Below are 22,557 nucleotides of genomic sequence, written 5' to 3'. Positions count from 1 at the left end.
TCAGGCCTCTGAACTCAATTCCTGTATTCCTTATTTATAGCTCTTCTTCTCCAACGAGAGAGAGCGTGAGAGACAGCAAGAGAGAGAGAGCAAGAGAGAGAGAGAGAGTGTAAAGGAACAATGTATTCTAATGTATTCACTGAGGAAAAGTTATTCATTCTGTCAGAATTCCTACTTCAAATATCACCATTACTCACAGTGGGGCGACTGGAGAGTCTAAGAACATGAATCTGTATCCAGACAGGCATAAGAGAGCTTATCCATGACATACATCTTGGTCATCATTGATTTCACTAAAGAAGAATGACCACCATTATAAACATCTATTAGATACATTCAACGAGCACATATACCTGCCATACAACTTCCAATGAGTTATCCAGACTCACTACTTAGACCCAATGTTCAGGTCAAGTTGCAGATTGTATGGATGTCAAGATTCCCTTCAACATTGAAAACAGATAACTAAGAATATACATTGAGACCAAACACACACGAGGAGGGATGGTTGGCGACATTGTGTTGTACGCCAGCGAGGTGCTAAATAAACAAACAGCAGCCGTATATCCCATAACCCCTTGGGGCTCGGCTGAGTAATCTGGTAGCTCACTAGCTAGCCTCTCCAGTAGCTGGGCAGATGTGGTAGTGTGTTGGGGGAAGGGGAGGGGGGTACTTTCGAGAGCGAGTGAGTCAGAAAAAGGGGTGCTTATCAGAAAGCAGAAGTGAGAGAGAGGGGTTATGGACCCTGTCCTGGTGGAGTGAGAGGATCACTGTGGAGTCGTCACACAGACTCAGATCAAAGACGGACTCTTCAGGCAGGCCTCATCCTCTTTTACTCTATTCAGTACAGACCAGAGAAAGATCTTTAGGCGCCGTCTGATAAAGTGGGATGTTTTCACACCGAGATAAATAGGCAGAGAATAAACGATGACTTCGAAAAGGCTGAAAAGAGCCTCAAAAGAAGCAGTTTAATATCTATGACATGTTTTTATTTCTCCCAAGTACGGAGTTGCTCTATGCTGTGATTGGTCCAATAACACGTGTCACGTTATGCTACATGAATACTATCATATGTGTTGATGGTAATAAATCTAGTTTTAGTTATACAATTACCATAAAACATTACATGAGCATATATTGGCTACATAAAATCCACCAAATTATTATAATCATTATAGCATGTGTATTAACGTGTAAAATCTGCATGATTAGCATAATCACCATTGATGCACTGAACATGGCCTTGGATGACTTCAAATAGACGCCAGAATCCAAAATGCCATATAAGGCACAGACACCAAAGCGGAAGTACACGGAGATGAAACCGAATTCTAGAATCTCTGCAGTTCTGTAGTGTACTCTAACATGATGGATTCTGAAGGAGGCTATCGGAAATGAACTCTGTTTGGCTATGGTTCTGAGACTATTTGTTTTCGTTCTGTTCCTACAAATCAGCTGAACCCTAGAAGAAAGTGTGACAAGCCTTAAGAATAAGCAGCCTTACTTCGCCAAAAGCGAGCCTTTCCTTGAAAAAAGTCCCTCTGGATCCACACGCTAAGGGAACATCCGTGATAACTTTGAAACGAATAGTGAATGATGAGTCCAAAAGATGATTCACACAAAATGTTCGTATGAATTAAGGAGGTCAAAGGATGGGGCCAAAATACACACAAGTGCGTGCACATGTGTACGCACACACACACACACACACACACTCTGAAACTACAGGACATTGTGATGACTAACTACACCTAATATAACCTCAATAATAACATCCATGCATAGACACTACCTGAACACCAAAAACCCACACAACAAAAATACCATTCTAGCTTTGCATGCGTTGCCCATAATAGGTGCAGTGTTGTCACGACAGTGTGAAATCAGTTGAACTCCGGTTCACACAATTTTGCTTCAGTCGCTTATGAAGGCAAGAATTTATATTCCAGATATGTGTATATTGACCCTGTCTGACATTCAGAGTGTATTTACAATTTGTCTTTATAAGTCATACTTACTGTCACCATATATTTCATTAAGCTACAGTTACCATGTTACTTTACATTTGGACATTTTCACGACTTTGAGTGTGTCCCATCCCAAATGGCACCCTGTTCCCTATATAGTGCACTACTTTTGACCAGGGTCCATAGGGCTCTTGTACTATATAGGGAATGGGGTGTCATTTGGGACACACACTTGGGGGCGTGTATTCATCTCTCAGGGCCTGAACTGCGCTTTTGATATTAAACAGTCTTGGAGTCTAAAATAAAAACCCTTAACCGTTCTTTTTTTCTTTCTTAAGCTGCACGCCAAGGGTCTTTGAGTACAACTATTCCTCCAGTCGGGCATGATTCAGGGGAAAAGAATGTCAAATCTCAACAGTTTTGCATTTTTTAAATCTTCACAATAAATCAAGGTTGTAAGTAAACCATACATCACGCAGTACCTAATGTAACGTTGCCTGTTCGGTTAGAGTTCAAGTATTTTTGCTAGAAACTTCCAAATGAACGTTTGCGTCTATGTGGCTTATCTCGTCTCTTGACAGCGTCAATTCTACTACGGTTCTAGGCCAGATCCAGAACATTGCTAATGACAACAAAAAGGAGGTGTATGTTGTAGGTTGACTACAACACTGACATGAATGCCACTCCAACTATAAACCAAAGATAGGAACAGGTTCATATAACAGTTGGTTAATGCAAAAATACCAAATATGCATGATCATGAGAAAATTACCAGATTGCATGTGTGTGTGTGTGTGTGTGTGTGTGTGTGTGTGTGTGTGTGTGTGTGTGTGTGTATAGCATGCCTATACAGTGCATTCAGAAAGTATTCAGACCCCTTGAATTTTTCCACATTTTGTTACATTACAGCCTTATTCTAAAATTGATGAAATACATGTTTTTTCTTCTCCATAAATCCACACAATACCCCAAAATGACAAAGCGAAAACAGGTTTTGCAAATGTATTAAAAAGTATATATTTTTTAAAGGAAATAGCTTATTTACAATAAGTATTCAGAACCTTTGTTATGAGACACCCGAAATTGAGCTGAGGTGCATCCTGTTTCCATTGATCATCCTTGAGATGTTTCTACAACTTGGAGTCCACCTGTGGTAAATTCAATTGATTGGACATGATTTGGAAAGGCACACACATGTCTATATAAGGCCCCACAGTTGACAGTGCATGTCTGAGCAAAACCAAAGTTACGAGGTCGAAGGAATTGTCCGTAGAGCTCCGAGGCAGGATTGTGTCGAGGCACAGATCTTGTGAAGGGCACCAAAACATTTCTTCAGCATTGAAAGTCCCCAAGAACACAGAGGCCTTCGCCGGGCCAAACTGAGCTATCGTGGGAGAAGGGCCTTGGTCAGGGAGGTGACCAAGAACCCAATGGTCACTGTGACAGAGCTCCTCTGTGGGGATGGGGGAACCTTCTAGAAGGACAACCATCTCTGCAGCACTCCACCAATTAGGCCTTTATGGTAGAGTATCCAGACAGAAGCCACTCTTCAAAAAAAGGCAGGACAAGCCTGCTTGGTTTGCCAAAAAGCACCTAAAGACTCTCAGACCATGACAAAAAAATAAAATAAAATTTTATTTGTCACATTCGCTGAATACAACAAGTGTAGACTTTACTGTGAAATGCTTACTTACAAGCCTTTAACCAACAGTTCAGTTCAACAAGAAGAAAATATTGACCGAGTAAACTAAAATAAAAAAATAAAAATAAAGATAACACAATAAAAATAAGGAGGCTATGTACAGGGGGCACCGGTACCAAATCAGTGTGCAGGGGTACAGGCTAGTTGAGGTGATCTGTACATGTAGGTGGGGGCGAAGTGACTATGCATAGGTAACAAACAAACAAGTGTACAAAAGGGAGGGTGTGGGATCTCTCTGGTGTGATGAAACCAAGATTTAATTATTTGGCCTGAACGCCAAGCTTCACGTCTGGAGGAAACCTGGCACCATCCCTACGGTGAAGCATGGTGGTGGTGGCAGCGTGGTGGTGGCAGCATCATGCTGTCATCTGCCTTTTTCTGAGGAGTGGCTTCTAACATCTCTAGAGAGACCTGAAAATAGCTGTGCAGCAACATTCCCCATCCAACCTGACAGAGCTTGAGAGGATCTGCAGAGAAGAATGGAAGAAACTCCACAAATACAGGTGTGCCAAACATGTAGCGTCAAACCCAAGAAGAGTCGGGGCTGTAATCACTGCCAAAGGTGCTTCAACAAAGTACTGAGTAAAGGGTCTCTGAATACTTAAGTAAATGTGATATTTCAGATTTTGCACAACAACAAAAAATAACTTTTTTTGCTTTGTCATAATGGGGTATTGTGTGATGAGGGGGAATTTTAAAAAAAATCAATTTTAGAATAAGGCTGTAACGTAACAAAATGTGGAAAGAGTTAAGGGGTCTGAATACTTTCCGAAGGCACTGTATGTGTAAACACCAAATACACTCATCATAAGTGAAACTAATCACAGACTTGAGGTTACATTCCTTAACTTGAACCAGGAAATAGCCAATAAAACAAATCCCTCAATTAAATTAAAATACCCAACAGAAACACCCCTTAACTACAGTTTTATAGTTTTTCAACATCCAGGCTTATAGTTGGTTATTCAAGAGAGTGAGTTTTGTGAATCTGTCCCGAGGTCTCCTACTAGGGTTGGGCCAATATATGATCAAATTGAATATCGTGATATTTGACATTGACGATACATGGGGAAGTGCAAGACTACTCGATTTGAACTTATCAAATCAAAAACTGTGAAGTTTTATCAGTTAGGCTGTTTAAATATGTTGAAAATGAAGTCTAAATTAATTAACTAAGCCTTACTGTTTCACAATACAAAGTTTATTTAAAAAGTTAAGATCATAAATAAGCACAAAAAAAAGCACAGTCTGGAATGATTTACTCATTAACTGCGCAAAACAATTGTATCAGATATTGCAATATCTGGAGTAGCATATCATAGAAGATGTCTCCCCAAATATCACCCAACCACATCTCCTACACTACAGTCATCTGTACTCTCTGTAGTGTTAGTAGCTTCATCAACACTACTGGAAGCTATGAGAACGTCAAGTCCACAGGCATTTGCCATTTTACTGTTTCAAAAAATAATTTAACTTTTACAGAAAAACTGTTTGCAGAGAAAAACTGAAAAACACTATCACTTGGTTTCTACCAACTTTGTGGCTTATTTCAGTATCCACACTGTATTTTCAGCGGTTGCATTTTCCAGTTTTCAGCTAAACCCGATGCTACAATGAATGTGGTGAGAATGAGAAACTAAAGCTAAATAGAGTACATGAGTATTCCAGGAATGTTTCAGTCCATTAACCTTTGTGTCGTGGTCATGCTGACCAATCTGTGGGAAACATAATGTATATTTGGCGCAAAAAGCATATTCTCCAAAATGGGAAATAATCGTTGTGTTTTTGTAATCCTAAACTACAAGAAAAGGCATTGGCTGTATAAAGCCTGCATAACATTGAGACAATAGTGTTTCAGTCATTTAATAATATTACCATCAATTACATTTAAAAAGTTAGTCTGTCTCTGTTTAAAGAGCCAAATAATCTGCGTAAGCGGTTTTTCCCTCTTGTGTCTAAACACGTGTTAAATTAGCTTCGCTGACTATTGTATGATAATATATTTTTAAAGGGATCAAATATACATTTGAAATAACTTCATAAAGTACATAAGGCGAAAGAAGGTTTTCATATCATTAATATAGATGTTTGATAAGCAATGTTAACTCTGCGTCATTGCATCGTTGGGTGCTTTGCTTAACACCACAACAAGGATCTGGAGATATTTCCAGTTCCAAATAGCTAAAAGTCGTTGCAATTAAAACACTTATGTCTAATTAGGCCAAAAGCCTCGAGGGATCCCGGCATAAAAACGATGTCCACTGGACAGAGAATGTCCAATTGACTCCCTAATGAATTTAATGCCAAAGCTCCTAACAACCTGCGCCTCATTAACTTGAGTAGTCTACAGCGGGAGGACGGGCAAAGAAGCTTCAGAGCTGCAGATAGATCAATAGTTTTGCAAACAGGACTTTAACTTAAGTAGCTTTCATTTAACTGATGCGTTACTTTTTGGGCCATTCTTTTGCAGCATCACTGTCTGAGGACCAGTCTCACACCCCGCCTTCTCCCCGCGCGTCTCGGTGCTGTGCCCGCGAGGAGACGGTGATTGGTTCTTAAGTCATCTAACATGAAGTCTGGGGTGATAAGAGGACTTCAATTACAATCCCGGGCCCGCGCGAAGAACGCCTGTCCGTTTATTATTCATCACCGACAAGGTTCACGCGCCGATAAAGCGATGACCAGATTAAAAGTACGTGCATTTTTGGAAAACCACGCACAGCGCACAATGAGAAAGAAAAAGCCGTCTGTTTATGACTTTAGAGTGATTTAAAAATATAATTGAGCTTCTTGGAAATCAAGTACATATTTAAATTGTTGTAATATGAATGTGAAAAGATAAACATCAGACCTTTAGCTTTTTTTTCTGAATTAGGCATTATTAAATGTAACATGCGCTTTATAAAACGACAAGGGCAAATATGCTGCAATAAAACAGGCCCCAAACATAGTATTGAAGAACTATGGAATACCACGTTAACATCTCAAAGGGTCTTACGATGTTAATTATAATAATAGGCCTATAGTCTTATTATCGTTCATCACATTTTATAATTACACGCGTGCTAAAACTTGCACTGCAGGTGCGTGTAGTGCGCATCCATTCTAGGAGGAATTGTTATCCGTTCTTAAATTGTGCAATGGCATGAAATGGGTCAAATATGGTAGTAATATGATGTTAGTTTAGCCGATAGAATATTGGGGAAATTAGTAGGCCAAATTTGTATGGGAATACAATAAACCACATTTCAGTGAGGGGAAGGTTGTTGCTCTTAATCCGATATCCGAGGGAAATTACTGGGTTTAATTTGAACTATTCACTACTGTCACGATACACCAAGATGAAATCACTAGGCACAAAATGACAAACAAAAAGCATTTCCTTTAAGACAAGTGGTTTGAAATGTTAACAACTTCTAGCCTATTAGACTGGAGAGAAAAAAATACTCAAAATCAGGAAAACATAATGATATGCTATTTTATGGAGAAAAAAACACAAATATTAGAAATATTGTACACTCACTGAACATTCGATTTATCTCGTTAACCTGATTATCACACACCGTGTTGAACCCGCAGCCTGGAGACGCGCTTTCTAATAAAATTGGTCTTTCTTGTTTCTTGACGCATAAATGTCATAAAACATCAGTCAAAATATTGCTTGGTATACATAAATTAGCAACTCACTAGAAATATGCAAATGCACGAATAGTCCAATAATTCATACATACGATAAATGTACAACATTTAAAAAACGTATTGGTTTCATTGTCAAAAGAGATTAAAACATTAGTGCTGATGTTTATAAAGTAGTATCAAGCCTCATTAACTGCCATAGAAAAACAAAAGGGTTCCAAATTGATGCCATTCAGACATGAAGCGAGACAGTAAATAAACACTTCCCTTGCCAGGTATCCAGCATCACTCAATGCGCAACCTATTCTCCTTTAAATATTTCCATTTTATATTGTGCACGTGCACACCTGAAAAAAAAAAGGCTAGGTCAAGGCAAAAGAGACACAGCTGTCTTTAAAACGTATTAAATATACTTCGTAGAAAAGAGCACAAAGTGTGTATACGAAAAGGAACCGTTTATCTTCCTATATCTCGACCTGGGAGCAGAGGCTCCGCGCGCAGGATGTTGGAGAGCGAAAGTGTGCCTCTCGTGAAAGAGTGCTTCTCGGAGAGGCCTCTGATTGGCTGGTTGCACTGACAGCTCCGCCGTTGATTGCAGGAGGAGAAGCCCGACCCCTTTCACTCTTCTAGGGGACCATTCATAAACTACACAAGTCCAGCTCGCACAGCTGAGTGTGGACAACAGTGGAACAAGGTAGGAGAATAACGCGTAGTTTTCACGTGCAACCGAACGGACAAGGAGAGATGAGTGGTCACGACCAGAGCTTTATCCTTTAGGGTCTGCAAGCGCGAGGACACGGACGGTATTATACTGTACACTGAGCCCACCCCATTCTGGGGCTGCCTACTGCATATGACTTGGACTGATATTTAGTAGCCTATTACGTTGCATCCCTATCGGTTTCCTTCCGACACTGTCTGACGTCCATCCGCTGTGTACGCAAAAAAAGTTTAATTATATATTTTTTCCATTGCTTGGGGAAGAGCGTTTCGCCTCTGGCTTTACCGGTAAGCATTGGATCCGTCAACGTACTGCGACTCTCCGGTGTACAGCCCGGACCTCTGCCCAAACATGATCGCGACGCAGGCAAAGCTGGTCTACCAGCTCAACAAATACTACAGCGAGAGATGCCAAACTCGAAAAGCGGCCATTGCAAAGACTATCCGGGAGGTGTGTAAGGTAGTGTCGGACGTCCTGAAGGAGGTCGAGGTCCAGGAACCCCGGTTCATCTCCTCTCTCAGCGAGATAGAGGCGCGCTTCGAGGGGATGGAGGTCATAGCCCCCAACGAGTTCGAGGTGGTCCTCTACCTCAACCAGATGGGAGTGTTCAACTTTGTTGACGACGGTTCTCTGCCCGGCTGCGCTGTACTGAAGCTGAGCGACGGCCGCAAAAGAAGTATGTCTCTCTGGGTCGAGTTCATAACGGCCTCGGGCTACCTTTCCGCCCGGAAGATCCGTTCAAGGTTTCAGACTCTGGTGGCGCAAGCGGTGGATAAGTGTAGCTACCGTGACGTGGTTAAAATGGTTGCAGATACAAGTGAGGTAAAACTAAGGATCCGGGAGAGATACGTGGTTCAGATCACCCCTGCGTTCAAGTGCACAGGGATCTGGCCTAGGAGCGCTGCCCAGTGGCCCATGCCCCATATCCCCTGGCCTGGTCCGAACCGGGTGGCCGAGGTCAAGGCCGAGGGCTTTAACCTGCTCTCCAAAGAGTGCTATTCGTTGACCGGGAAACAGAGCTCGGCTGAGAGTGACGCCTGGGTCTTGCAGTTCAGCGAGGCCGAGAATAGGCTCCTGATGGCGGGATGCAGGAAAAGATGCCTCTCGGTCCTGAAGACTCTCCGCGACCGTCATCTCGAGCTACCCGGTCAACCACTCCAGAGCTACCACATGAAGACCCTGCTGCTGTATGAGTGTGAGAAACACCCGAGAGAGACCGACTGGGACGAGTCCTGCCTCGGAGATCGAATCAACGGAATTCTGCTGCAGCTCATCTCGTGTTTGCAGTGCCGCAGATGCCCCCATTATTTCTTACCAAATTTGGACCTGTTTCAGGGGAAGCCCCACTCGGCCCTGGAAGCTGCCGCAAAGCAGACGTGGAGACTGGCGAGGGAAATCCTCACTAATGCAAAAAGTTTGGACAAATTATAAACTGTTGAATTGTCTTATTGTGATACTATTGCTATTTAGGGCCGAGGTGACGTTTTTTGAGATCACTTCAGAGTGGAGGAAAACGTCATGATCTTGGTTTCTCCGAGCAATGTGAAACAATTGAGAAATTAAAAACAAGCAAACAAAAAACCCTTTTACAACGGAGTGTAATGGGACATTCAGAGAGGGAGAACGTGAAGGTACATTAAGCTAAATGTAATACTTTTTGTTGTCGTTTTGTTTTAAAATGTTTTCACAAAGTGAATAAATGTTTATTTAAAATTATATGCACAAAATCTTTAAGTGAAAGAATAAAAATGTAGTGTGCCAAGTTCCAATTTTTCATTACGTGACCTTAAACTGAAATGTTAATAAAACTAAAGAAAATTACATTACAACTTGGCCTTGTGTTTGTATACATGTTGTGAGAACTGGCATTGTTTAGTAAGAGTAATACAAATGTATATTTACGAGATAAAGAGGATCGTGAAATCAATTCCTGTGTGAAAAAAACATAATTAATGTGCGTAAAAAAGGAATGTTGATACATTTACATTCGGTAAATCTTGGGCCTAGATTAATTTGATACAAAATACGAGTTCTGCATGATTATGCATATCAGAGAACATGCATTAATTTTCGTATTGGAATAATTAATATATCACACTATAATTTAGTTCAATTTTATGAAAATTGTTTTAACAAAAGAATAACGTCTATTTACTCGACAGTTTGATGTCGATATGCTATATGGCTGCAAAAATAATATTTAAACACACCAGTATGCATGTCTGTTATTACTGTGTATTAACTATTGGGGAGATAGGCTATAATTCAACGGAGAAATTGCACGAGGATAAAGAGAAACACAACAACCACTTGTAGTAGGCCCATTCACCAGAATAGACCATTGCTAATTTCAGGTTAATTCATTTGCCGTTACAATAGAAACATATTAACGCATGAAAATCAAAACCTCAAATGTTGATTAATGAACTTCTGTTGTTATAACTATATTATGATTATAACTGTTGTTGCCAATAACCCTGGGCTCAGACTGCTGAAAAAAAGATACACAACTGTCACTCAATGACTAGCCAGGGAAAGTCGGGGCCCATTTCTTAACGAGACCTGATTCATATTGCTTTCGCTACGAGCGACTAAACACCACGCGGGAATATTGGTACAGTAGGCTATCCATTAGCAGCAGCCTATTTGGTTTATCACTGAACTGTTGAATACAAATAGAAAGAGGATGTTTTGAAATGAATACTAATTACTATAGCCTGTTATTTAGGATATTCAAATGAGTCATATAGGCTACGTTTCAAAGGTGTCGAATAATAAATTCAAGTAATTTCATGGTTTTTATTCTCAACAAAATGTACCACAACATAAGCCATTGGCCAACACACTATTCCTGATTCCTGGGCTGTATTTCACGAACAACTGAAAGACCCGAAGGAAGAAGAGCAAGCCTAGTCTTTTCTCTGTATCAGGCACATTATGATGTGCGATAGACTAACTTATTTTTGAAACGTTTGCTTGTGATGCTTCTGCAGGCTCTGAGGCCTTTGTGTATCGAATCTGCAGCGCAAACACCCGTTTTCAGAGGGACGTGATGTTGTCAATGACGTAGCCCACTAAACCAATGCAATTCAAGCACGAGTGAAGCTATAGCTTAATGTTAACTTTCACGACGCAAATACACACACCACATAACAGCATCATAGCCTATACGGTTGTTATAATCTCAATTATAGAGATTATTGAGTCTCGATCTACATTTAGATTATTCAATAATTATTTGACCTGATAATGATCGCAGAAGTCGAGGCTGCTTACAGTCGTCATGCAATAGCCTAAAGGCTTTTAGTCTACGCATGTTCATGGTTGGAGTTATTTACTAAATTATTATAAAGGCTTTACAAAACAATTAGGCTGTAGAAAAGCATGACTTGGATGTGCTGGGGTCAGGGAAGGACTGGGAGAAAGGCCTGAGACATTTTGAAAGCTGATTTTACAGAATGGCGGGAGGGACTGCTTTGGATCAATGGAAGTTAAAGCCCTTCTCTTACCTTTGGATCGATCGTCTTAAAGCTGGCCTCATCTTCATCCACCTCGAAGTAGAGTTCAGATGCAGTGATGGACAGCGTTCCTTTCACCACCACCGCCGGGGCGACCAGCTGAGCGCTAGTGCTCATGTTTACAGGGCCTAGGAGACAGACAGGGCCCAACAACGGCACGGGCCAGAAAGCAAACATTAGCCCGCTTTACAAAAATCACCCCCTGCCCCTCCTCGAGAAAACGAGAGTTTTTTTCAAAGGGCAACAGCGTGTAAAAGTAAACATATAAACTCAACAAGGGCACGCACTGACTTTGATGGCTCTTTTTGTCTCCGTGAAAATACCATAACAATATAGAGAAGGCCACATATGCATTTTTAATGAGGGAAAATATTTGCTCTAGGCCAGGGCTGCCAACCCTCTTCCTGGAGATCTACCGTCCTGTGGGGTTTCAGTCCAACCCTAATTTAACACACCCGATTCTACTAATTAGCTGCTCAACGAGACCTTAACTAGCGGAATCAGATACGCTAAATTGGGGTTGGACTGAACCTACAGGACAGTAGATCTCCAGGAAGAGGGTGGGCAGCCCTGCTCAAGGCGATGGGTCGGTTGTATAGGCCTATCTATCAAATGCGAGGTCAAGAAGAAAAATACATCTGATTCTCAATTGTATAATTTCTAGCTTAAACCTGCATGCAAATGATTTGTGTAACTGCAATTTAAATTAAGAATGCAATTTTACATTTCACAATTATTATTAGCATTATTACTAGACCTAATTTCCTTGCTAGATCGAGTTCGATATAATATGGCGTGTTTGTAAGCACTGAAACCAGAATCACCATGATCTGAAAAGTTCCTCTTTAGACTACAGGGAGGGAGAGGTGGTTTGACCCGCTGAGTAAAATAAAATACCAGCATCTGCGTAACCCAAGACAGACCAGCTTTGTCAAAAAATAGAATCAGCTGTCAATCAGGCCCCATTGATTGCGGGCTGTTGCTACATCTGTTTAATCTCTCATCAATCTTAATTTATGCCAGTATGACAATGAGAAGGCCGCTCGAGGGAGAAACGTGTAAGCTCTTGCCGCTCCTGCCCCGCGCTCCACGTGTGCAGAAGCATTGTATTTGCAGATGTGCCGCGCGGCAGAAAGGGGCTTCAGAGCCCGGCTTGATTTCCCCAAAGCACCCACGTCTTTCCGAAACGGATGGCTATGGAATAAACAGATATGTTCATTTGTTGCCGTCACCCCTCCCTCCCCCCTAGCCCTCCGAGCATTGTGAGCATTAGCATGTAATCCAGGCGCGAAATAACATTTTTCAATCACTGCCATGGAGACATTCAATTACACCTGGTGTTGTTCCGACAGACAGCTGCCTGTACTGGGACGCTGCGTCCTGTCTGTCTGTCTAGTCAGAGGAGTAGGAGACCCACATGACAATTTCCACTTCATTTCAGAATCCATGTCACTTTATTATGCATGGAATCTCCCCTTAACCCTATTGTCATCGTGGGCGTTGTGTTTTCATATAATTGCGCTCTGAGCGCATTTATATTAGTCTACAGTGGGTGAACAAGTCATAGTGGAAAGCCATGATGTGGGGATATTGAGGATTATATAGGATGCAATCCAATTATTAAAGTAACTAATAGGCCTATAGGAGTTCCAGGTATAGGGAGCATCATTTACATCAATATGGATGTGAGATAATGGATTTAAAGTGGATAAGAAATTGGACAGCAATATCATTTTATGTGTTTGAGTCTTGTTAACGACAAAGCCTATAGTCTTTTTGATCTCCGCCTATACTATTTATTCGACATGGATTCACATAGGAAAACTGCACATTTAGAGCAATCATAAACAACTAAAGACACAGAAATGTTTAACGTCCATAGTGCTATTCTAAAATGTGAAAATAATACCGTTTAGCTAAAAGCAGTGCACCTATACGCTATGCCCAATCATAAAATAGGCCCACATGGGACGCATGTATCAAAATATCGTACTTGTCACGAGTACAAATTTGCGGTTTTCATTTAACATTTAACATAAAGGAAGTCGGAGGTAGGCCCCAAAATAGAAATGAACCTCGAGGCCAAAAACATTAAGACCAAATGCACAGTTCACTTCTACAATTATAGGCCTATTCTCAACCTCCCGATTATTATATATTTTTTTTATAATTACTGTCAAAAGCTAACTATGAATCATAATACACAAGCGTGTTGGTACTTTTGTACTATAATTTCATTACAAACAAAAATGAGCTTTGCTTTGAGATATGTGAACTTGTAAACACGCGCCAATAGGACATGTTTGTGTTTGTTATTATCCTCTACTCTCCCAAAGCCAGAGCATCACAAAACATCATGCGACTCCAGGGGTAATGGGAGGCGCTGGGGAGGTTATCCCCCCTTCTTAACCGTTCCGGAGCCCCGTTATCCTGCATGCGCGCCTCAAAGTACCCTAACAGCACCCGCGTGCGTTAGCAATGGAGACGCTTTAAAGGCGGGAGGCGGAGAATGCAACTAACGTGCGTACCCAGCCCACTCTAGATGATGCGCGCGGGGACATGAAACGGATGAGCTGCATGCGTTACCTGTTAGGTTCTCCAATTCCTTCTCCTCCAAGGATGATAGAGTGTCATCGTCGCCATCCAACAATATCTCACTCTCAGAGTTCTGATTTCCCATCGCCTGACTTCTGATTGACTGTTTGCCTTTGAGGATATCTTCCTCCGGAGCTGAAAGAAGAAAAGCATTTTAAACCGCAATCCAAACGTAATTGTGTTTTTACCAAGTTACTTTTCTGTACAGAGGTTAGTATCCTAACAAGAAGCGTTTGAAATATATAGACAAAAAATACGCTGCTATTCTGGGCTATATTTAATGATAGTTTACTATATCACAGGTATGACAGATGTTAAATTAAAAAGATGACTGAAAATGCAAGGCTATATAATCTATTCATATTGTAGCATATTTAATTGATCAATAATTCGTAATACGAAAGTAAAGTGAATAGTCAAATTTCAATATAAATATTCATTGAGTTGAGTTGTCTATTTTGCCAGAAATGTCTTTAATTATTTAGGCTAAATCTTGACGTCTTGCATTGGATTCCAGAATGGATTCGAAATTAAATTGTTCACAAGTATTTTAAGATTTGACAAAATAGCATGAATAAGTCTGATAAAAATGTAATAATGCTATAATTATGACAAATTAATAGTTTATAACTCAAGTGCACATTCAGATGCAACACGGATCTAATGCTAATATGATTCTTAGTACAATTAAAAAACTCCATGCGAAAAATAACATCAACGTAAAGATGCTGCAAGCTGATGGAAACATCAAAACAAGTTTATAAAACCATGATAGAAAACTGGCAACAATTTTAAGTGGAACTTCATGCAATTTTCATATATTATTGTAAAATTTGTCAAGTTATCATAGAGCCATAAACCCAGCTGGAACACTAGCAATGACTCTTGGGAGCCTTCGGGGTTATTATGAACATGAAAGGTTACGTTAACAAATCGGACTCTCATCTTATCTCATAAAGCTATTTTCCAATGGCGCTGTGCCAACGTAGGCTAGCAATACCCATATGGCAACGGGAGTGAGGTTACAATGTCAAAGCGCGACATTGTATCGACTTGTGTTTACTGTTTAACCTGAATGGCACTAATCTAATAGTTAAAATCCAATTGTTTTATTTAATTGATACCCAGGCAATAAGTGTATTTCAGTGTATTTCTAATGCAGATATACAACATTGTATGTAAAGTATAAAATGTACTGATAAGAAAATATAAAATGCATTGTTAAAACCACCATTTGCCTGTGCTGTGCCCTTACAAGTCATCAAAACAAAAAAATGATTCTGGTCAAATCCAATATCCAGAAACACGAGCCAAAGATATTACAACAAAGCAAAAGAGCCTCCAAAGCTTACTGCCTTTCCTTTTTATTTCTACTTAACATGACTTGAGGTCCAAAAGCATTTAAGAGAAACAGTATTCTGCAAACATTTACAGAACCCTCATCATGCAGGCCCTTGGTGTGTGTGTGTGAGAGAGAGAGAGAGAGAGAGAGAGAGAGAGAGAGAGAGAAAGAGAGAGAGAGAGAGAGAGAGAGTGTGTGTGTGTTACACTCAACATGGTTTCTTTGCACTCCACTACACAACCACTGGACAGTGACCCAGTGGCCCCTCCAATCTCTCTGAGCAGCATCACCTGACGGGGTTAGACCCTAAGATAATTAGCATTTTTCTCAACATCACAAACTATAATATATGGACTCCAAAACTGCTGAGAGAGAGCAGAGTGAGAACGAACAAAAGAGAGAGAGACCTGGGAGAGAAAGAGAGCTGAGAGAACAGAGAGAGAGAGCTGAGAGAGAGCGAGTCTAAGAGAGCTGAGAAATCTCATGTCATGGAAAATATGCAGCTCAATGATATTTAGACTGGTCTTCCTGTAATTAAGTCTCCCTGGAGGATTCTTTAGTTAGCGGCACTGAAATGACTACCAGATCTCTAATACATACCACATGCTACAATAGTATAGTATATTCACACCGTCCAAGTGAACTGACTGGACAGACCGATGGGCCGGGACGACTTTCTCTCACTGACAGCAGTGAGTTGAAAAAGGCAGACATGTGTATTTGAACTTCTGTACATTCTGTCATAAACATGCTCACTAAGTCTCACCCTGGGAAGACCACAATACTCAACACACTAGCATATGGATGTGGAAGGGTCTTGGGTTGTGTTACAACTAAGAAGAAAACACTACTGTGACAACTACTGCTACTATATCAACTTACTAGTCTGCCAATAAATGTTACTAATAGGCTGTGAATGATTTACTTGTTAGTCGTGAGTAGTATTATCAGAATTGGTCATGTTAGATTGTCTGTTGTGTGCAAATACAATTCTACAAACACTGTGCTGCATTCAAAACTACTTTGTAAGTCAAAATAAACAGCCAGGAGAAGTTAAGAAAATAAAAACTCAATTATTAGATTATACTTCTGATACATGTATCCCAATATTACATAATGACATAAGATAAAATATAGTATTCTTGAAAACATAATTGATAGGATGTATGTTTTTGATATATGATATATGTACAGAGAAGTGTTCTAATTACGATGGTAACCAGTTTATAATAGCAGTAAGGCACCTCCGAGGGTTGTGGTATAAGGCTAAGGGCTGTATCTAGGCAGTCCGCATTGCGTTCTGCTTAAGAACAGCGGTTAGCCGTGGTATATTGGTCATATACCACACCCCCTCAGACCTTAATGCTTAAATATGAAGTCTCAGTGAGAGTGTGAATGTCTGGCGTTTTGTGGATGTATTATAAATCCTTGACAAATAATTCCGAATAAAACACACACACATTTTACAACATATAACAAGCGACAACACGAAAGAAGCCGGAATGCCACAAACAAAATACCCATCAGGTCATGTCACCTAAACCATTCATTCACGCACAAACGTGAATAAAACATGTCTCCATTACACATTCAGGCCCCATTGTTTCTCTATCCAGAGGTTCAAAATTCAATTGCTACGTTCATGCTATACTAAAGACATGCTACGTTGAGGCCCAGGTCATTTCCCTATTGCCAGAGGTTCAAAATGAAAATGCTACGTTCACGCTATATTAAAGACATGCTACGTTGAGGCCCAGGTCATTTCCCTATTGCCAGAGGTTCAAAATGCTAATTCATATGCTTACATTACTAAAGCTCAAGGCATGCTTGGTCAAGAGCAATTAAATTGTCAGAATTAACAAATGTGTTTTTAACGAGACCATGGCCAGGAGCTGGAGTCATGAGGCGAGTATTGATCTGCTGAACAGAGACATTAGTCTTCAAGTATTTACTCTGCCAGCCACCTCTCCTCCAGCCTCCCTCCACAGCCCTCCCTTCACCCAGGGCAGGACCAAATCAATCCCCAGAAAGGATGTCTCTTTCCAGCCATAAATACATAACTAGCCCCCTCACCGACCCAACCAGCCTGACCGCCACACGTCTGCAGGCCAACTGGGGCTCTCAGAGTGGAAATGGTCCTCAAGGTTCTTGGCTGGGTATGAATGATCACAGTTGTATAGAATCTAAGGATTGTCCATATGGCCTAAATACAGGAATGTTTTCCTCCTACAGATCTTACATAAAAAGATGCCATTTACGAAAGGGTTTACTTATACTTTGTAAAATGCTTATACTTTGTAAAACAAACAATGCACTTTTTTTTGCTAAATAAGTTGACAGGAAAACAACTTTTTAAATTCCCAAAAAGTTATTTTTTTAAATTCTCTTACTGGTTAAATTTGTCTAATTTCTATTCTTGAGTGTGTTTTCATGATTTGAAAAGTGTTGCCATCACTCTAGTAGCTGGAAATAAATGTTAAATGCAGACGTGATCATGCATTAAAGGGTTTTCTCTCTATTTTCCCTGTTTCATGGGATCAGAATAATTACAGCCAGATATGACCTCTGTTCCCTGTTTGAAAACTCACGACTGCACTCTCGCCTTGCGCTCCACTTCCGTTACAAATGTCGGGTCGATGAAAACAACAAGAAAGGTTACATCAGAAAATGGACGCCGCAGTCAGGCCTCAAGTCAAAGAGATATTTTAATGATATGTTCTTTCCCCCAAATGCAGCAGGGAAGCGCGCGCGCGTGTGTGTGTGTGCATACGCAACTAACAGGGCAATACTCTGTAGAGGTATTACCAAGACTGGCTGGTAGCTATGTTTACTACAGTAGTGACTTTGAAAGCAAAACACACCCTATATGTCAGAATATGTCCTCCCTATGTTGTTGAATATATCCAGAGCATGTTTTATATTGACTTACTGATGATGCCCCCTACTAGAGCAGTGAGTCAGAGTGATGGAGAGGGGAGAACAATTACAAGTCACCAACTGACGCTTCAACGATCATATGCCTTCGTAATCAGTTCTTCATTGCACTAAAATTGTAAGATGGCGCCAACAGACGTCGCCTTGTGTCGAGCTCCTACTCAACATTCATTGTTGAGGATGTCAGCAAGCATCACTGCTTACACCTGCTGTATCCTGTGTTCGTGACCAAAGAAACTCTGATGATTTGAAACGATCTAACATAAAGGGATGAAGGGAACGAGAATGAGAGAAAAGTAAAAAGAGAATTAGGGAGACACACAAAGAGAAGAGAGAAAGAGAAAAACCTAGAGAGAGCGAGCGAGAGAGAGAAAGAGAGCGAGAAAGAGAGCATCAGCGTAACAGAGAGAAGGACCAGTGGTCCTCAGGCCCCTCCACCCTCCAGCTGCATCTCCACACCACAGACATTACGCCCGTCCCCGGTCCCCGACGGGCCCACGAGGATGCTGGGATTGCCAGACGCTTATTGCTTTTAGATCACATTCTTATTGACTTCTGTCACGGGGCCGTTTGTCAAGAGGACTGATGTCACTTTTTTGGGGGGGGACTACCTCCATCCCTGTGACATATTGGAGACATTTTCGGGCCAGAAACAGGTCGTTATTATGGAGTGCAATAGGTTAAGCTGGTAAAAACCAACAGGCCTAGACAGGCACGGCCCTGATCACTAACCCTGGTGTGACTGGGAATACGGTCTTTAGTGTTTTAGCAGAAACTAGGGATTAGGCTCTACTCTGGGGACTCCTGCACCTACTTGGCCAATGAATGTGGTAGATGACTAAAACCTTTCTTCACACTGTGCCGACCAGAACCGTGCTGTGCTGGGTCGGACATTCCCTTTTCACGTTGTATATTCCAGCATGGTTGCAGCAACCAGGCCAGCACAGCCTGGTTTAGTGGTGTGAAAATAGTAGTGTACGTCACTCCCTAGTTAATATCCAAGATATGCAGGATAACATTTTAGCAGAAACTAGGGATTAGGGCCTACTCCGGGGAAAACATCCCTCCTACTCGAACGCTAGAGAACATGTGTCCTACGGCCAATGTGGATAATGGATTCTACGTTTCCTCCAACCTAGTTATCGCTAAGAATGAGACGGTGACTATTCAACTGTTGGTTCACTTTGGTTTAGTTGTCCTCATAGGAAGTTCAACAGAAATCGGGGTTTAACACTTTACATAAACGCCTTCCGAACAGAATCTGCACCTGTTGTTTTTAAAGCAAGTCCAGGGAAACGAAAGGATCAATTCAAACCCAATTCCAGTCCTGGAGGTAAAAGGTCATCAATACTGTTGGTTTTATCGATACTTCTGTCTTCTAGGTAATATTGATGTTACACGATCCTTGACTTGCTTTTACCACATGGTACTGTTGAGATATTGGTCAAGAGCAACCAAAGCTAGTTTGGGTTTCTCTCTGCAACACACACAAACAAGACGTACTGTGTAATTAATAGTCCTGATATTTCCAAAATGATTCATTTCACCTAAACTAATTAGCCCTCATATAATATTCACCTTCAAAGAAACACCTAATTATTCCCGTGAAAGTTAATGTATCTTTGTTTGTTGACCTTTAGCCAATTAAGATTTGACATCATAAAGAGGCAGGTTTGTTAAATGGGCATCAACATCATTGGTCCTCCTCACCTGGCTCTCTTTATGAACAGAATGACATCTCTGAGCTGATCAAACTGAACACATGTGATTCTGGCACTATAGCTTCAGTGTTCTTTTTTTATCAAGTCAAGTACAAGTCATCCCCTGAGATGGTGGACATTTTGTACATGATGCCATGATTGGGAATTTAAAGCAGGGAAAGTAACATGGAACAAAGGTAGTTGAGGTGAGATACCGACTGGGATTCAAATGATTTATATTTGTATCATTGTACAGCTACAATACTTTCCTACCTAGCCGAAATCAACATTCCCCCCTTTAAATTAGTGAGCCCATATTATTTTAATTGCTGCTCTACTTGGTGTCAAATTAAATATTCAAGAGAAAAATGAAGATGGAAAGAACGGAAGATCCCAACTGCTGCTTTCTATCAACAAGTCAAATGATAATGCATCATGGGAAAATGGGGAGAAGACCAACCAAAGGGCTTGGTGGAGTCAGGGAGGCTTGACATATTACTTACCATTAATGCCAGGCACCACTGTCATGCAAAAGGAAAGAAAAGGAAACACACATTTCACATTGCTCCCACTGAAGGTTCATGCCAACTCAGACATTAAATAACTCAAAGGGGAGAAATTCTAAGTAAAAGTTTTGGGTTCCAGGAAGGGACAGGATGTGAATGTGTGAGGGCCTATTGGAACACTGCGTACTAACATAGCTAACACTAATGGGGAGACAGGTTAGGCAGTTAACTGTGTGAACTATTTAATTCAAATGGAGGGTGTGCTTTTTCTTATTTCTTTTACTGTTTCTTGTGGTACAATAACACACTTATGGCAACTGTAGTGCTTATTATTATTGCCGTGGACCTGCTGCCACAGGCGGGCACAGACTCACGGAGGGTTTGAGCAAAGGACGCTGGGTATTGAACGAGGAGGGCTGACTGACCGTGTTCGGCTGCAGCTTTGAGCGTGGCCTTTGAATGAGTGGATCCGAAGGGGTTTCTGACGAAGCGCCGGCGCCGCCTCAAGTCATCCTCCCAGTAGTCGAGGCGCCAGAACTCCCGAGGACGGCTGCAGGGGAACAGAGGTAGCACATGTGTTAGCAATTACAGAACAGCGTGGTGGTAGCCTATAGCCCCAATCACATTGCAGAGTAGCGAGGCCAGCAGCAGCATAAAGACAGCCTTGTTTTGCTATGCTGGGTGTCTTCTTTTTCCCCCCAACACCACAACAAATAAACACAGTAGATAGACCACCTAAAACCCTGACCTTGAAAATAACAATATTTTCTCTCTCGTGAAACGAGCACAAAATACATTATGGTGGAATGAGCAGCTGACAGAGTGATCAGTTTCCCCCACACTCCGATGTGCTCCCATTCCAGGCTCATTTGGGACCCAGCAGGGCACCTCGGCTCTAGCCTCTCTACCCGGGTAGCAGGCGAGTGCCCGGGCTGGTCCCAAAACGCCATTACAAAAACAAGGAAGCGGGAGAGGGGGATGGCATTACCAATATTAATCAATGTCCACAGGCCTCTGTTTCTTCCCAATTTGCACCTCCTCCTTTACCCAGGCCTGGTCAGTTGTAAATCATTCAGACTAAAATCGTGTCCCAAATAGCACCCTATTCCCTATGGGCCCTGGTCAAAAGTAGTGCACTAAATAGGGAATAGGGTGCCATTTTGGACACATACCCAATCTCAGGGACTTGGAAAGTGTTAACTTTTAATGAAGAGTCACAACCACTACACAGCATTGTGTTGTGTACATATAGGCAATAAAATATTAAAACTCAAAGGGATTTCATTTCAATTAAATTTTAAAATATTAATTACTTTTCTTTCACACAGCATAAGGAGGAAATACATTTCTTTCCAACATTAGTGAGATGTTATTTTCCACCCACCCCTATTGAAAAAAGCTTGCCTAATCTAAATAACTAATTTACTGCTCGAGAAGAAATAGCTGGTAATTTGTCAAACTAAATTACGCAAATGTGTTCCATATTGCGCGTATTATGAGGGAATGTGTTCGGCATTTAGAAATGAAAACACAACGGAAGAACACAACATAATCCCTCTAACTCAGTAGAGTAGAACGGAGGCCAGACACTTCCCTTCTTCACCTATGAGCTGGGTTCACACATTCAATTTACTATTAAAGCACTGAGAAAAACAAGTGGTCTAAGACATGTGCAGGTGTGTATTTGGGTTATTGTTAAGGTTGCATTAGGGTTGGTGTATGGCGTCAGCCTCTAAACAGATCCCAGTGTACTGATTTATAGAAGCATGGTGAAATAGAAATTTGGAAACCCAAGGTGCTGCGTCAGAAGGGTGAAGAAGTATTCGTGCGCAACAATTTTGAGTCTCATGGGTCTGAATACTTACGTAAATAATATTTTTTTTCTTATCGAAATACATTTGCAAAAATGTCTAAAAACCTGTTTTTGCTTTGC

General features: G+C 41.1%; 2 protein-coding genes across 2 annotated transcripts in view; one reads left to right on the top strand and one right to left on the bottom strand.

Annotated features, from left to right (window-relative positions):
- The window catches only part of LOC109878628 (lipopolysaccharide-responsive and beige-like anchor protein), a gene marked incomplete in the record, with an annotated part of 260,305 nt that overhangs the window by 68,651 nt on the left and 169,097 nt on the right, over nucleotides 1–22,557 (bottom strand). Inside the window, 4 exon segments of the mRNA XM_031837867.1 lie at nucleotides 11,539–11,675; nucleotides 14,134–14,277; nucleotides 20,622–20,639; nucleotides 21,050–21,174. Of these exon segments, the coding sequence (XP_031693727.1) occupies nucleotides 11,539–11,675; nucleotides 14,134–14,277; nucleotides 20,622–20,639; nucleotides 21,050–21,174 (424 nt within the window).
- Nucleotides 4,861–9,858, top strand: LOC109878636 (protein mab-21-like 2). The gene has a single exon (XM_020470848.2). The coding sequence runs from the start codon at nucleotides 8,381–8,383 to the stop codon at nucleotides 9,458–9,460; it is 1,080 nt and encodes a 359-aa protein (XP_020326437.2). The 5' UTR covers nucleotides 4,861–8,380; the 3' UTR covers nucleotides 9,461–9,858.

This window comes from Oncorhynchus kisutch, linkage group LG12 (genome assembly GCF_002021735.2).
Source record: "Oncorhynchus kisutch isolate 150728-3 linkage group LG12, Okis_V2, whole genome shotgun sequence".
In the NCBI taxonomy this organism is placed as follows: domain Eukaryota; kingdom Metazoa; phylum Chordata; class Actinopteri; order Salmoniformes; family Salmonidae; genus Oncorhynchus; species Oncorhynchus kisutch.
Note: the sequence above shows the minus strand (reverse complement) of the source record. Positions and strands in the feature narration are given on the sequence as shown.

What these genes read in the sequence shown, in the direction of transcription:
- LOC109878636 (XM_020470848.2), top strand. Translation starts at nt 8,381, where the DNA reads ATGATCGCGACGCAGGCAAAGCTGGTCTACCAGCTCAACAAATACTAC.